Source organism: Chenopodium album, chromosome 6 (genome assembly GCF_948465745.1).
Source record: "Chenopodium album chromosome 6, dcCheAlbu1.1, whole genome shotgun sequence".
Taxonomy (NCBI): Eukaryota; Viridiplantae; Streptophyta; class Magnoliopsida; order Caryophyllales; family Amaranthaceae; genus Chenopodium; species Chenopodium album.
In genome coordinates, this window is record NC_137839.1 from 20,482,838 (window position 1) to 20,498,089 (window position 15,252).

At 36.3% G+C, this 15,252-nt stretch overlaps 2 protein-coding genes across 2 annotated transcripts; both read left to right on the forward strand.

Moving 5' to 3' along the window:
* The first annotated feature begins 667 nt into the window (after positions 1-667).
* On the forward strand, positions 668-7,486 carry LOC145635943 (uncharacterized). The gene is made up of 7 exons (XM_081687336.1): positions 668-1,062; positions 5,237-5,303; positions 5,607-5,653; positions 6,041-6,128; positions 6,680-6,813; positions 6,904-7,002; positions 7,181-7,486. Exons 1-7 carry the CDS (start codon positions 838-840, stop codon positions 7,259-7,261), a joined length of 741 nt encoding a protein of 246 aa, XP_081543462.1. The 5' UTR covers positions 668-837; the 3' UTR covers positions 7,262-7,486.
* A 2,547-nt stretch (positions 7,487-10,033) lies between these two features.
* Positions 10,034-13,614, forward strand: LOC145635944 (putative beta-D-xylosidase 5). Its single transcript, XM_081687337.1, has 5 exons — positions 10,034-11,005; positions 11,088-11,257; positions 11,461-11,558; positions 11,635-12,402; positions 12,707-13,614. Exons 1-5 carry the CDS (start codon positions 10,328-10,330, stop codon positions 13,369-13,371), a joined length of 2,379 nt encoding a protein of 792 aa, XP_081543463.1. The 5' UTR covers positions 10,034-10,327; the 3' UTR covers positions 13,372-13,614.
* Positions 13,615-15,252: the final 1,638 nt, after the last annotated feature.

Consider the following 15,252-nt stretch of genomic DNA (forward strand, 5'->3'; position numbering starts at 1 on the left):
TCAAACGAGATTCCACATGAATACGTTTTATCGTATTTACTCTAAAAGCGAATCAAAGTATATTGTGTGAATAGTATAAAAATCAAACGGTCTCAACTTAAAACACGGAGGAAGTAACAAACTAAACACGCCCAAAGGGAGTATCTGTAACCAATGCCACTTAGGGGTAAGCGTAGCAGGGTACCCCGTAAAAATCTCAAGACCCGGATCCGGAACCTGTAGCATTAGGTTCCTAAAAATAGGACCAGGAACCAGTTCCTAAAAATTGAGAACCAGAACCTGCAGGTTCTAGTTCCGGTATAGGGTACCCTGTCTTTCAAAGGAAGCTTAATAGTTACAATACTTGATTGTCTAGAATATATATTTAATACAAAATTATGAATACTTATATTAATACCATTAATTAAACCTTTAAGAGTAAGATGAAAAATGAAAAAAAGAAGGGAGAGAGGTAGGTGACATCTTTTATACGAAGTATAATTTTGATATAGAGCTTTTATACTTGGGCTTAAATGATACGAAGTAGGTTCCGGTTCATGTATCCTATAGAGAACCTATACTAAGAGGGTATCCTATATATTTCGGGTCCAAAATTTTAGTACTCGGAACCGGAACCTGTTGCAATAGGTTCCCAATTATATTACCCGGAACTGATTATGCAACCTGAGGTTCTGAACATGTTCCAATTCTGATTCCAATTGAGGGTACTCTTTTTGCTCACCCCTTATTGCCACTACAGTGGCTACACCATCAAAATTGATCACAGTGACACCTCACCATTTGTGTACCCAAACCAAGCCCAAAACCATCTAGAACAAGAACAATCCAGCTAAAACCATGGCCGCAACCTCAGCCATGGAAGGCGTTCCAGCGGCGGCGCTCCGGTCAGTTCTCCACCGTGTCGGCCAAGCCGCCGAGCGTTCTGGCCGCAGTCCCGATCAGGTTAAAGTCGTCGCCGTCAGTAAAACTAAGCCCGTCTCTGTTCTCCGAGAGGTCTACGACGCCGGCCACCGTTGCTTCGGCGAGAATTACGTTCAGGAACTCATTGATAAAGCTCCTCAGGTCAATCCTCTCTTTCGGGATTATTACTCTTTCCAAAAAAGCTTCTTTTCATGCTATCTGCTGTTTTTATAGCGTTTTATGTGAAGTTTGAGATTGATTTATTGGTGTTGTATGATCAATTTGCAATTTATTTGAAATTGATGTTAGTTTCTATGTGATGGTCAATAACTGTGAGGATTTGATTTGTATGTAGTAGTATTGACTGCAAATTAGGAGTTGGTATTATTTGAACAATAGAAAAGTTTTTAATTTGAATATAATTAAGGGATATCATTGAATTGTTTGTATCTATCATGCCCTCATAATCTCATAAGATGGATGGCGGACTGGCGGTAGAGTAAGTCAAATTGTGGACATTAAAGGTAAGAATAAGAGTACACGAAAAGGGGGCTGGTGAATGCTTCTTCTTGTTGGTCGTTATTAGGAATTAGTTGGACACTTAATTTGTCACTACTTAGTACATTTTCATGAGCAAAGTGGTAATCAAGGCGATGATGGCCCATTTTGAAATGGGAATTGCGTAAGGCTGTGTCCATATCGTGACAAATTGATGGTAGTCAAGGTGAAAATGGCTCATTCTAGTTGGTCATTATAAGGAATATGTGTGATGCTTAACTTTGTCACTTTGTACGTTTTTATGAGCAAAGTGGTAGTCTAGGTGAAATGACTTATTTTAAAATGGAATTTGGGATTGGCGGTTGCATATGTTGTTCCCATATTATCACGGTAGTTGGAGCTGTGGGTGTGTGATGTAGCTAATTTAGAAGAATTAGAACCCATGATACTTCAGCTGTTGTAGCTGTGGTGGCAAGTTATTCAGCTTCAGTTGAGGAATGAGCTAGGGTCTGTTGTTTTTTGGAGCTTCACAAAGCTGGGTTACAGCTCAATAAAAATTAAAAAATTATACATGTTGTTGGGACATACTTGTGTTTATTGCCAGCCCTATCTGCATCAATGTAGGTACACAATTATGTTAGAAGAAAGGTGAGAGGTGACTGGCAATTTAGTTCCAGCAAGGTATAGATGGAGATGTTTGAGGGAGTCCAATAAGCATAACTATTTATGGTTGAAGGAACACTAAGCTGACTTGTCAACTAAGAGACAGTGGCGGATCCAGGAATCCGAATTAGGGGTAGCACTAGACAATAATAAAAAGAAAAAGTATAGCATTGTTGTAACGTAACATAATTAGGCCCCGTTCTTTAGAGCTGCTTTGCTCTGCTCTGCTGAAATTTGCTCTGCTCTGCTGAAATCTGCTCTGCCTGCTCTGCTTAAAAATAGTACTTAAAAATAGTTGCTTCAATCTGATCTGCCCTGCCTGCCCTGCTCTGCTTCAACCTGCTCTACTCTGCTGAAATCTGCTTTGCTTTGCTTTGCTCTGCTGTGCCAGAAGCTCAAAAGAACAGGGCCTTAATCAGCCAAACATGAATATAATGCGTTGTGTAGTCGTATAATAATTAACAATCAAATTCAAACATTTATATTGACAAGGTTTTTTTTTATTATTTTTATTTTTTTTTACAAATAATTCAATTATATTGTAGATATCGATTATACTATTATAAACTTTCCACCTGTTTATTTTTTATTTTGTCAAAGTTGCATATGAATTTATACCAAAAACTTTGGTATAAATTTTTCCTTGTGCACATATAGCACATATGCTAATGTAAAACTTTGACTGAAAATATATATCTTTAATAATTAAACTTATAACAATTGAATGTTATAGTAATAAATTTGACGATTCCAACAAGTAACCACATGACTATATTTATTGTTATGTATAAATCACAAATATTAGCTAAAGTGAATTAGATGAATTGTACAAAAAGTCAAAACGCTTCATTTATTTAAACACGGTTGGAGTATGATTTTTTATATTTATTTCAGTGTAAATTTTCACACGATTATAAACAAGATTTAATAATGGCCAAATAAATGCAATAAATATTATGTAATGAAAATGAGAAGAATGAATAAAATATAACAGAGAGAGTAGTAATAGCTTATCCTTTTGTTAATTAAATAGGAGGGAAGTGGAAATTCATTTGGGTTCAAAGCAAAAAGAAAATAAATAAATAAATAAAAAAAAAAAATGATGCTATGGGGTCTCGAACCCTGAACTTCTTGAAGACACATAATTCACCCACCCAACTCCCTTACCACTGAAGCAATGCTGGAGACACTTAATATCATTGTAGATTATATAATATATATATACATATATAAAGGACGCTTTTCCAGCATTTTTTTTTTTTTTTTTTTTGGTGGGGGTAGCACGTGCCCCCCCGGGCGTCAACGTGGATCCGCCACTGCTAAGAGATATGCACTGGCGACTGCCAACAAGTGAACGATAGGATATGGGGTTCGGGAAGGGGTGGGGGGTTCCTGTTTGCGTATATAATGGTGGATTGATAGCGATGGGAGTGGGAACTGGTTTGGCATTTGTCATTGGAGCTTTGTAAGAACATCATAAATGCATGTATTCTGGTTTAGTAAAGTCCCATGGTTGCTATAATGAATTTGAATCCAAGGGACTATTATAAGCGTCCATGAAATGTTTGGGACACTGACTATCAAACTGTGGACCATTCAATGCAGTTGCTGATAGTTGTCCAAGAAATTTGGCTGGGAAGCGAATTGATCGTGTGGTGATGTAAGCATTCATATAATGATATGTGAAAATGATATCATCAGCTACATCTGCCTCGGTTTGATAGGTGGTCATTGAGATTTTTCAATAACTTTATTAATAGCATCTTCTTAGTCTAAGGGCTTGCTAGGAGATGAAACCTGGCCCCATATATTTCTCTTGCATCTAGCCGTGATGCATTGCCATGTCTCATGTAGTCTTATATTGTGAGATGAACAGCATATAAAGTAGGGAGAGAGGGTTCCAACAACTGCTCCATAATCGAGTTTGTCTTGGTAGACCTATGTTACCTATGTATGATAGGTTGGGTTTGGAGGTTGGAAACAATGTTGTTTTCTTTAGTACTGGCCTTGGGAAGTGTGGGGTGCTAGCCATTAATGAATATTTGGAGGCATTGAAATTCGAACTTCTTCTTTCTAGTTTTCCATGAAATGTTTTTGTGGGCGTACATTTAATTGGCTTATGGAGAAAGATGAGGATGAATTGTTTAGAAGGCTCTTCTTAGTTAGAAATATGTTGAAAGTGTATGTTGCAAGCTTGCAACTGTAGAACAACCAGTAATTTGGTTCTAACAAGGAGAATAAATGCAGGATAGATTTATTCTTTTAAAATGATTAAGTGCTCTCGCTTCTTGAAGAGAAGATTTCGTATATATCTAGTATGAGTGCACACACTACTTAAAAGATCAACATGCACAATGCAACAAACTAGAATGGTATCTTGTCAACAATAGCGGAAATTTTAATCCTCAGGTAATTAAGAGATACCTCTAAAAGTTGCTCCTTCTTTATCATTAGGTTGTGAATTTATAGGTAGTGAGATGGTACATTGGATGCATATTTTAGCAAACATTCCATTTTCATTATTAATTTTCTGTTGCTGTTTTATTTCTATTCTATTTCTTTTATTGAATTTGAGATTAAATTAGCTATTATTAGTCAATAAAGTATCTATTGGTACTCATAGGATGATGAAGAAATACTAATTTTCTAGCATAGATATATCATATAAGTATAAATTTGCTTGCAAAAGTTGTACTTAGCTTAATTTAGTACCTTAGTGGCATGTCTGGTAGGCAGTCAGTATGTAAGGAAAGTCCTATTTTAATGTCCTTGATAAATTTTATACTCCGTAAAATTTATTACAACAAATTAGTACATTACCAAAAAAAAAAAAAAAGTGGTAATTTTGGCATATTGGTAATAGTGAATAGGTGAATGAAAACCCACAAGTAAAGGTGGAGAATTATTATTGAGGACATTACCAAGACTTTTAATGTAAAATTACTTATAACGCATTACTATGACAGTCATTAGTCGCTGCCTGCTAAAGAGGCCAGAGGAGTTGGGCCAAATGACTGAATAAGCTGTAAGAGTGAGAAAAGGGAAAGCAGAACAAAGATGATATGTTTTTAACTTTTTATGAAATTAGGCCTGTGTTTAAATAAGGTTGGTCAGAATGAGCGTTATATCTTCTTATATGAAGATTACTCATGCTGGTGTTTTATGTATCGTGTAGCTTCCTGAAGACATTGAATGGCATTTCATTGGGAACTTGCAGAGCAACAAAGTTAAAGTTCTTCTAAGTAAGACACTCTTCTCTTCCTGAGTTCTGTTCACTTTCATTTAAGCACACACACGGATGCAAACGCAACCATTGAGGAGGGTGGGGTTTTGGGGGGGGGGGGGGGGGGACAAGGGTGGGGGAATGGGAGGGAGACGACAGCAACTGTGTCTGGAATTGAATTAATTATATTTTTTATACATGTATTGGTATGTTCATGCATATATGTCTATTAGAACCTTAAATTTTTTTTTTTTTTTATTCTGCACGTCTATTCCCCCATTTTGCAGCTGATATATAAATGTTTTTTTTTTACATTTTGCAGATGGTGTCCCAAATCTTTACATGGTGGAAAGTGTGGATGATCAGAAGGTAAACATATAATTGTCTGGTTAAGTTTTGAGATGAATCAAGTTAAAATTTTTTCAGAATTATATACTAAGTTTTGATATAGGTTTGTTATTCCTCAGTCTTATGTTTTGGTTTTTATTTATTACTGAATGCATAGTGCCTTTTGGCTGTAGTTTTGTTCAGGTGTTTGTGAATTTAGTTGATAGAAATCTACTCCATAGCGTAACAGGAGTAGTTTCTAAGTTTGACAATTGTACATTTTATAATCAATATTTCTCTAATAATGAAGCATCACCCATCTAGTTGACTGATGGTAATTGTACTAGATAGCTGTTCAGTGTAGATTGGTAAAATGAAAACTGTGATGATATCCAACTCTTCACTCACAAGTCTTGTATTTATTTGCAGATAGCCAATCATCTTGATCGTGCTGTGGGTAATCTTGGAAGAACACCATTAAAAGTTTTGGTCCAAGTGAATACCAGTGGAGAAACATGTGAGAATGATCTTCCTATTTGTGATGAATAATGGTTTTACCTTTCTTGCAAGATATTAAAGTAACTTGTTTGCAATCAATTATTTCGTAGTAGCTTAGGTTAGTAGTTCATACTGAAATTAGGGTAAAGGCCAATGCTTGTGCAAATATTCAGTATGGCACCTCACAGTTAAGAAATAATAAATTAAATCCATGGTTTTGTTGTTACTATGCTTTGGACTGAAACATTTCCCCTTTACCTGGCATTAGATATCGACTAACACTCTTTATTATTTGTTTGAAAATTGCTGAAGATTGCTCAAGAATTTAGTACTCTGCTGCTTTTAATCGAACTTGCTTTGCATGAAATTCAGAAAGTTGCTTCCCAACTGCGAGCATGTAAACTGAGTCACTTCCATGATCTAGAATATTTATGAATCAGTTTACAATGAAGGATGGTTTGGGGCACTTTTCTATTATCTTTTGGTCATAGTTTGCTCTTTTATTTCCAGATTGGTTAACTATTCTCATGCTAAAATCCGTTTTGATCCCCTTTTCCAATGTACTTGCAGCAAAGTTTGGTGTTGAACCCTCAGAATGTGTAGATCTTGCAAAACACGTTTGCCAAAATTGTCCCAACCTTGAGTTCTGTGGCTTAATGACAATTGGGATGTTAGATTACACATCAACTCCTGAAAACTTCAAGGTATTCTTGTGATAATAAGCTCAGCACAAAAATTGCCTTACTGCTCAAGACCTTATGTATGTGGACTAAATTCAATCCTCTGTCTTGTAGACATTAGCGAACTGTAGAAGTGAGGTTTGCAGGACTCTTGGGTTAAAAGAAGAGCAGTGCGAGTTGTCTATGGGCATGTCTTCTGACTTTGAGCTAGCGGTGAGAATATTGTGATCCAATTGAACAATTTCACTTTGCGATATTGTGCTAGTACTATGTTAATTTATATCAGCATCTTTATTCTAAATGTTGTCATGTCTCGTTGCTGAGATGTGAAAGAATAAACAATATTTTATACTGTGTGTTAAGATTTACTTGGAAAGTTTGCTTGTTGCAGATTGAGATGGGCAGCTCAATTGTGAGAATAGGATCCACCATATTTGGGGCAAGAGAATACCCGAAGAAACAATCAAACTAGTATCTTATTCTCATGTGAACAGTATAATTTTTCAGTGTCAAGGGTTTTGTGGGATCAAATGTTCCCAAACGGCCATGCTGCTACGTTCAAGGCTCAATAAATTATATGCTGTATACGGATCTGAAACCATAGCCAATGCACATGTTTATTATACTTGCACCTATGATTGAATCTAGGCAATGGATTGTTGTTGGATAAAAATGAATCACACAGTTGTGTTTTGTACTTCGAGTGTTTGCTGACTTTGCTCATTCAGTTGGCGGTATCAAATCAATAAGCTAAAAAGTATCTCCATTTGCATTATGACTACAATACTTTTTCCTGCTTCATATTGTATTTAAGATGCAAGGGGGCAGCTTGGTATTAATTTATAGGGTCAAATTTGCAAATTATCGTGTTTTACACTTTTACTGCTTTCAGATGCACCACGGTTGGTGTAACCAAGCATCCAAACCAGCACAGATGTCAGCGCCAGCAACATTGGAAAAAGGAAATAATGCATGGGAAAGAGGCGGGTTGTCTGATAACTCTATGCATTCATCAATTTGTTTTCTGATCAAGACGCTTCTGCTCTGTCTCCCTCAATTGTTTTTCCTGTGGCTTTGTTTTCTTCACAGCCATAATTCAGTTCATCTTCATTCCTCTCTCAACGGAGTTTCACTTCAAGGTTTGCTGCGCGTGTAAGTCTATTAACTTTGCATTAATATGAGCTTTATTTATTTATATATTTATTCTTTCTTTCCTTAAAATATTGTGCAGTATAGGTTCTGTGTTTTATGTATTTATTTACCAATTTCTGTATTTTTTTGTTTGATGCAATTTGTAACTGTATGTGACTATGTGTTAGTGTTACTGTCAACTTGTCAAGGGGGTTAATTGTCTAGGTTTTTTTTTTTTTTTTTTTTTTTTTTTTTTTTTTTTTTTTGAGTTAAAATTTGAATTTCTCCAATGGTTTAATTTAGTTTACACTAGTAAACTCAAATTTTTACAGTTTTGGGTTGGTTGATTTCGATCAAATGCAGTATTGTGTTATTCAACCTCAAAACTTTTAGTGGGGCTTTCTCTGTGCTGTGCTGAAAATTAATTTTCATATTGTTAATATTTAGAGACTAATTGAGGTATTCATTGACTGGTGAATAGTTCAAAAGTTGTTGGAAAGTCAGTCCACTTTTTCTTTCTCGCTTTGACATCTGGTTGCTTTATAGTCACAATAAACGTTAATAACGCTTAAAAATAAACTAAAAAATATAGTAGGACATCTTGTGTCTAAGAACCTCCATCATAAAATCAAGTGTATTTTTTTGCTCATTTGCTTGTATGGTTTATTCAAAGATCATAGAATGAACAAAAAGTGATCAAATGAGCGAAAAAACTATCACTATTGCTTTTGTATTCTTGGCTTCTAATCTTTAGAGATCAGCGTATGAAAGGACTTTATATAATAAAAATTTAATTAGTACATTTTATGTTCTGAAAAATTCATTTAATCTATCCTTCCTCCAGTCGACAACAGAGTAAAACAACTTCATGATAATACGCTGATATTTTGCTATAAATTTTGTGGATCATTTTATGATGGTGAGGCAGTGCTATCCTCATTCGGCAGTGCTCTACTTATCTAGCCTAATGCATGAGAAGACATACAGTTTTTAGGGTCGTGGTTGGAGAGAATCTGCATCGGTGTAATATCTATCTGACTTTGTGGCTAGGGCCTGCAAGTGGGGCACGGGGGTTGATCCTCAAAACAGAGGCAGTAAGCTTTGGCTTGCTGTAATGAATCGACCTGCCTTGGTGAAATGATCTAGCATCTCAAGCATCGAGCAACTCTGTGTGTTCTTGTCTACTGAATTTTCATAAGGATTATTTACATACTACCTCTGGTTCTTATTACTCGCAACAATGAAATATTTTATGTCTCACAGATAATACCCCTTTGTTGCGAGCAATAAGAATCGGAGGTAGTATTTGATAGGGGATAGTTTATGGCTACCAGATTAATTTGATACAAAATTAAAATCATGTGTTGAATTGTTAACAATAACTATCATATCAATATATCACAGTATAACATGGTTGCTAATTGTAGCTAAAAGAATTAAAAGCATGATCTTGTGTGACTATTAGCCTCAAAGATACAGTCAGTGAGCTCCTCCAATACCTAATTTCAAAATGAGAAGAGTGTTTATGTGGTCAGCTCTTAATAAAATGACTTACCAATAAATGAACTGCTTGCTAAGGGTCGATTAGGTCTGGAAGACTGGAACACAAGGTGGTGGTACCGGACTTTTCCCCAAACGGCCAAACCTAGCCTAATGCGAGAGGACAGCTCACCGGCTCCGCAAGCATTTGGTCGTAGTAGGCTTGGTGAGTTATTCATGAACAGTAGGTTGAAGATGACCGATCAGGTCCCCAAACAAAAGGAAAACGATGTAAGATGTATATACCACTAAGCAAAGAGCATGATGGAAGCGATCTGAAGTGTGCAATAAGTCTAGTTACATCCAATAAAATTCCCACAGCAACGCATGCATAGGACCATCAAGGCAGCATTCTTAGGGCCATTTTACCTTCTCTACAGTGAAACTTTTGCTTCCTAAAGCATTAGAATCATTCTCGCTTATAATGTAAGGTTACAGTAAATGCCAAAATAACAACTTTAGCATGCGTCCAAACATTTCTTTTAATCATAAGGAGAATGATCTTAATTACACCTCAACTCTTTATGGTCTTTTTGGTCCGGTATTTACGATCCAGATACTTGAAAGTAGGGGGAAAAGATAAGAGAATCATCATGTCCAAGCAACATCACTTATTAGCACGATTCAAACCATAAACCTCTAGGATAAAGTAAGAGTCTTACCAAGTGAGTCAAGTCTTGCTTGGTGATCGCACCAAAACTCAGGACCTTGTGTTTTAGGTACCCAAAATTTACTATTACTTCACTCAAGCTGGTCACTTCACTCTACCACTGGTCCAAGGGTTTCTGCTATAAATGAACGCGACTTAGATAAGTTAAAATGTACCTCAAACAAAGATCGAAGTACAAAATTTATTAAAAGAGAAAGAATGAGGAATCTACTTCGATTTTTACTTGTTTTCTTAACATTTTTTCTAGCCCCATACACTACTCAACAATATGCTTGTAACAAGCATGAAGTTGATGTAAAAAGATTATCTTTCTGTGACAAATCGTTACCTTATTCTGTTCGTGCTAAGGACTTAGTTTCTCGCCTTACCTTGAATGAAAAGGCACAACAACTAGTAAACTCGGCTAGGGGGATCCCTAGGCTAGGGGTACCAGCCTACGAGTGGTGGTCAGAGGCCCTGCATGGAGTCTCTAACACTGGCCCTGGTGTAAGGTTCAATGGAACAATACCTGGTGCAACAAGCTTTCCAGCAGTTATTTTATCTGCTGCAAGCTTTAATGCTTCATTGTGGTACAAGATGGGCCAGGTTGTGTCAACTGAAGCTCGAGCAATGTACAATGCAGGTCTTGCCGGGCTCACGTATTGGAGCCCAAATGTGAATGTATACAGAGACCCGAGGTGGGGTAGAGGGCAAGAGACCCCAGGGGAAGACCCTTTGGTTGTCAGCAAGTATGCTGTCAACTATGTCAGAGGTCTGCAAGAGGTTGATATCTCTGGTAATAGAAACATGCTCAAGGTTTCTAGTTGTTGTAAGCATTATACTGCTTATGACCTTGATAATTGGAAAGGTGTTGATCGCTTCCACTTTGATGCAAAGGTATAATATTTCCTAGCAAAACTTTAACTATATTTGACAACAATCAGCTAATCATCTGAATCTGGTATGTTAATTTTTGTAGGTTAGCAAGCAGGACTTGGAGGATACGTATCAGCCCCCATTCAAGAGTTGCGTTGAGAAGGGGCGTGTTAGTAGTGTGATGTGCTCATACAACAGAGTGAATGGAATTCCAACTTGTGCTGATCCCAATCTTCTAAAAGGAATAGTTCGCGAGCAATGGAATTTAAATGGGTTTGTACACTTTTTTCCCTACTATGTTTAATTTAAGATACATGTATGCAGTTTCAAAGTCGTATGAAGTAATGTTGTATATCTTGTTTGCTAATATATTGATTTGTATATTTATCTTATTTCTTGCATTCACATGAAATTTGAAATGTGAATCTTTCCAAAGACACTAAAATTTGACATCTTCTTCTTGGATGTCTAACCAGTTATGTTGTCACTGATTGTGATTCAATACAAGTCTTCTATGAGTCGATTAATTACACAGCTTCACCAGAGGATGCAGTAGCCCTTGCCTTAAAAGCAGGTAAGATTATTTGATCCCTCTTAAGATAATTTTTTACTCTTGCGAGTCATGATCTATATCTATAATCATCATGCAGGAGTTAACATGAATTGTGGAGACTTTCTACGTAAGTACACGGTAAGAACAGTCAATGAGAGAAAAGTGGAGGAATCAGTTGTAGACCAGGCATTGATATACAATTACATAGTCCTCATGAGACTTGGGTTCTTTGACGGGGACCCTAGAAAGCACCCTTTTGGAAAACTAAGGCCGTCTGATGTATGTACGAAAGATCACAAAAAACTGGCTCTTGATGCTGCTAAACAAGGGATAGTCTTGCTAGAAAATAAGGGATCAACACTTCCATTATCCTCAAAGTATGTAAGAAAATTGGCCGTTATTGGTCCTAATGCAAACGCCACTAAAACCATGTTAAGTAACTATGCTGGTATACCGTGCAAGTACACTAGTCCTCTACAAGGGTTTCAAAAATATGTGAAGAGAGTGTATTATAAATCAGGGTGCCAAGATGTGAAGTGTCAAGATAAAAGCTCTATAAAGGCTGCTGCTAAGGTGGCTGCCACTGCTGATGTGGTGGTATTGGTAGTGGGGCTTGATCAGTCGGTTGAAGCAGAGGGACTAGACAGGGTTAACTTGACATTGCCCGGCTACCAGAAGTCACTAGTAGAGAAGGTCACTAGTGCAGCCAAAGGAAAGGTTATTCTGGTGATCATGTCAGCTGGTCCGATAGATGTGTCATTTGCAATCAAATTGAAAAAGATTCGAGCAATTCTCTGGGTCGGCTACCCAGGCCAAGAAGGAGGTGAAGCCATTGCTCAAGTAGTGTTTGGATATCATAACCCAAGTAAGTTTGAACTTTTCTTTACTGATATGACTCATAACTATAAGAAAAACTAACTTCATCTTAGGCTTTATGCATAACCTCAAAAAAGATGTTTCACGAAAATAAGCTTAGGTAGTTCTAATAATTTCCAAAAAGGTTACCAAAGGTCAATGCACAACTATTTAAAGTTCAGATGACGTTATGCTAGTTCCGAGGAGTTTAAATAAGTTCAGATAAATAAGCTACAAGTATTTTTTTCCACCTAGTGAGAAGCATAAAGCCTAAGCAATACTAATTCTGTACTAATGTTGGTTGATGTCTGTAGGTGGAAGGACGCCTGTGACATGGTACCGTAAAGAGTACGTAGATCAAATTCCAATGACAAACATGAATATGAGGAGGGACAGATCCAGAAGACTTCCCGGTAGGACATACAGATTTTTCACTGGGAAAACTGTCTATGAGTTCGGCCATGGACTCAGCTATACTACTTTCATCAAGTTTCTAATACACGCCCCCTCAAAAATAACCGTCAAAAGATCATACGAACAAAATTTTAACAACACCAATAACCAAACACTGCTTCTTCCAACTGATAATCAGGCTGATGACAAAATGATCATTGATGTATCAGAAGTAAACTGCAAGAAGTTAGACTATGTTGTTGCCGTAGGGGTGAAAAATGAAGGGAAGATGGATGGAGGGCACGTTGTGCTCGTGTTTTGGAAGCCGCCTGTATGGAGTGAGATCGAGGGAGCACCCAATATACAGCTTGTTGGATTCTCGAGAGTTGAAGTGAAAGCAGGGAAGACAGAGTTGGCTGTAGTTAAAGTAAATGTGTGTGAAGCTTTCAGCCTTGTGGATAAGCAAGGCGATAGGAAGCTGGTTACTGGACGCCACGAATTAGTGATTGGTGCTCCTAGTGAGAAAAGGCTTAGCCATAAGTTTACTCTTCGCGCTGATGAAAGCATTAAGGATCACCAGGTATGAAGCATGTAATGCTACAAGTATGTGCTCAAAGTAATTTTCCTTTCAGATCTGATCATCCATACAGTAATACATTAGTATAATTGGAAACCTTAGATATATGAATCTATACTTCATGATTTTATTGTATAAATAAGACTTGCACCTTTAAGCTTCTATTATTGATATCCAAAAATGTATGTAGCGTTCGTTACTGCATTGTATGAAGCTTGACATTGAATATATATTAAGATATATATTTTTTAATTCTAAGTATTACTCTTTTGGTTTCTTTTGTTTGTCTCATTTGACCTTTTGTACCAGATTGTTAGTAATACTTCCGTTCTCCAAATATTGTAACAATTACTATCTAGCTCCTCTACCAACTCGTTCTAATCTAGGACACCCGGAACAATTGGTGCTGGCATGTGATTTATTAGTGCCCTAGTTTGATTAGCATATTTGCTAATGTGGAACTTTGACTAAAAATATTTTCAGTTTTCAATGAGTATACATTACTAAGCACTAGTATAAAAAGATTATATTAGGAAAATGTATATTGAAACGATTATAACAAGTGCCTATATACATGATTCATTGACTATGTTTAATCTTATGTACTCATATATATCATAAACATTGGTTAAAGTGGTGTACCTGATTGTGCAAAAGTCAAAATGGAACACTTAAACAACAAAAAAAAAAGGCCGTATCAATTTAGGAAGTTTGCAAACACTTTCCTGTTTGAGCACACTTTCTCTTTACCCCCTTGTCCCTATTTGTTTACCCTATATTCTATTTTGGAATGTCCTTTTAAGATTATTCCTTATCCTAATATAATAACATACCTCTATCCCTTAACCCACTTGCAAACACTCATGTAAGTGAAAAAAATTTATACACCATCATTCATTTGTATTTTTTTTTTCTATCTTTAATAAAGCACATTTTACTCATTGGGCAAATAGAGACTTTGTCTAATTGCATGTTCTTTCTATTTAATTTTACTCTTTCTCTATCCTTATCTCAAAATATGTGCCTCTCCCGTGATAAGTATAAAATTAGTGCAGGTAATAAGTGAAAGAGATAAATAATAAAATAGTAGTTAATTTTCTAAAAGAAAAAAAAAAAAAAAAACGTTGTATGTTGCAATGAATTAAAAATAGATAAAGTAGTCACTAGTTTTTTATTTACCATTTTAATCATTTTTAACAGATTTTTTATGTTGAGACATGAGACTTGACCACTAGAAGACGGCAATGATTAAGGCGAACGCCATATGACTTATTCACCGAATAAAACCGTGCACAAATTGCTGGTTTTACACCAAAAGATACCCTACAATATAGCTTATAGCAAATACAACATGCCAAAATTGTTTAATTTAGTGGCTACCCACTAGAATTCCTTAAATCAAGATAACTTCAACCCGTCATGTGCACCAAAACCAACATACTATTATCAATTTTTAATCATTTATTTGTTCTCTTTCTATGTTCAACTTTGGCCAACTAGTAATATCCTATTACTTCCTCTTTCAAATGTCAATTTCTTTGAATTTTCTTTCAATCTTTACAGCTATCTATTTGACATTATTCCACTATATATATCATCATACACTAATCCATTTATTTCACACAATATCCAAACAATTTCTTACAAACCCAATTTTAAGTTCAACTTTATTTGTTCATAAAAAAAGAGTTCATACCACAAAAATTATACATGGAGGGACTAATTCCATTTCTTGTACGTGCAATCAAGAAGCAAAACATACACCAACATAGTTTTCGATGCCTCTCCGATGGCTCGAGGCGGAGCTACCACTTGCTAGGCAGTGCCGGAGACTCGTTTAACGGGTCGTCTCATAGGAGAACACAATCGGAGTTTCAAGCCCCGAGTTCG

Excerpts from the sequence above, each read along its gene's own strand:
- LOC145635943 (XM_081687336.1), top strand. The coding sequence starts at position 838 with ATGGCCGCAACCTCAGCCATGGAAGGCGTTCCAGCGGCGGCGCTCCGG. Across the intron at positions 5,654-6,040 it reads AAAGTGTGGATGATCAGAAG|ATAGCCAATCATCTTGATCG; the intron begins GTAAACATATAA and ends ATTTATTTGCAG. Across the intron at positions 7,003-7,180 it reads CTTCTGACTTTGAGCTAGCG|ATTGAGATGGGCAGCTCAAT; the intron begins GTGAGAATATTG and ends TGCTTGTTGCAG.
- LOC145635944 (XM_081687337.1), top strand. The coding sequence starts at position 10,328 with ATGAGGAATCTACTTCGATTTTTACTTGTTTTCTTAACATTTTTTCTA. Across the intron at positions 11,559-11,634 it reads AGCCCTTGCCTTAAAAGCAG|GAGTTAACATGAATTGTGGA; the intron begins GTAAGATTATTT and ends ATCATCATGCAG. Across the intron at positions 12,403-12,706 it reads GTTTGGATATCATAACCCAA|GTGGAAGGACGCCTGTGACA; the intron begins GTAAGTTTGAAC and ends TGATGTCTGTAG.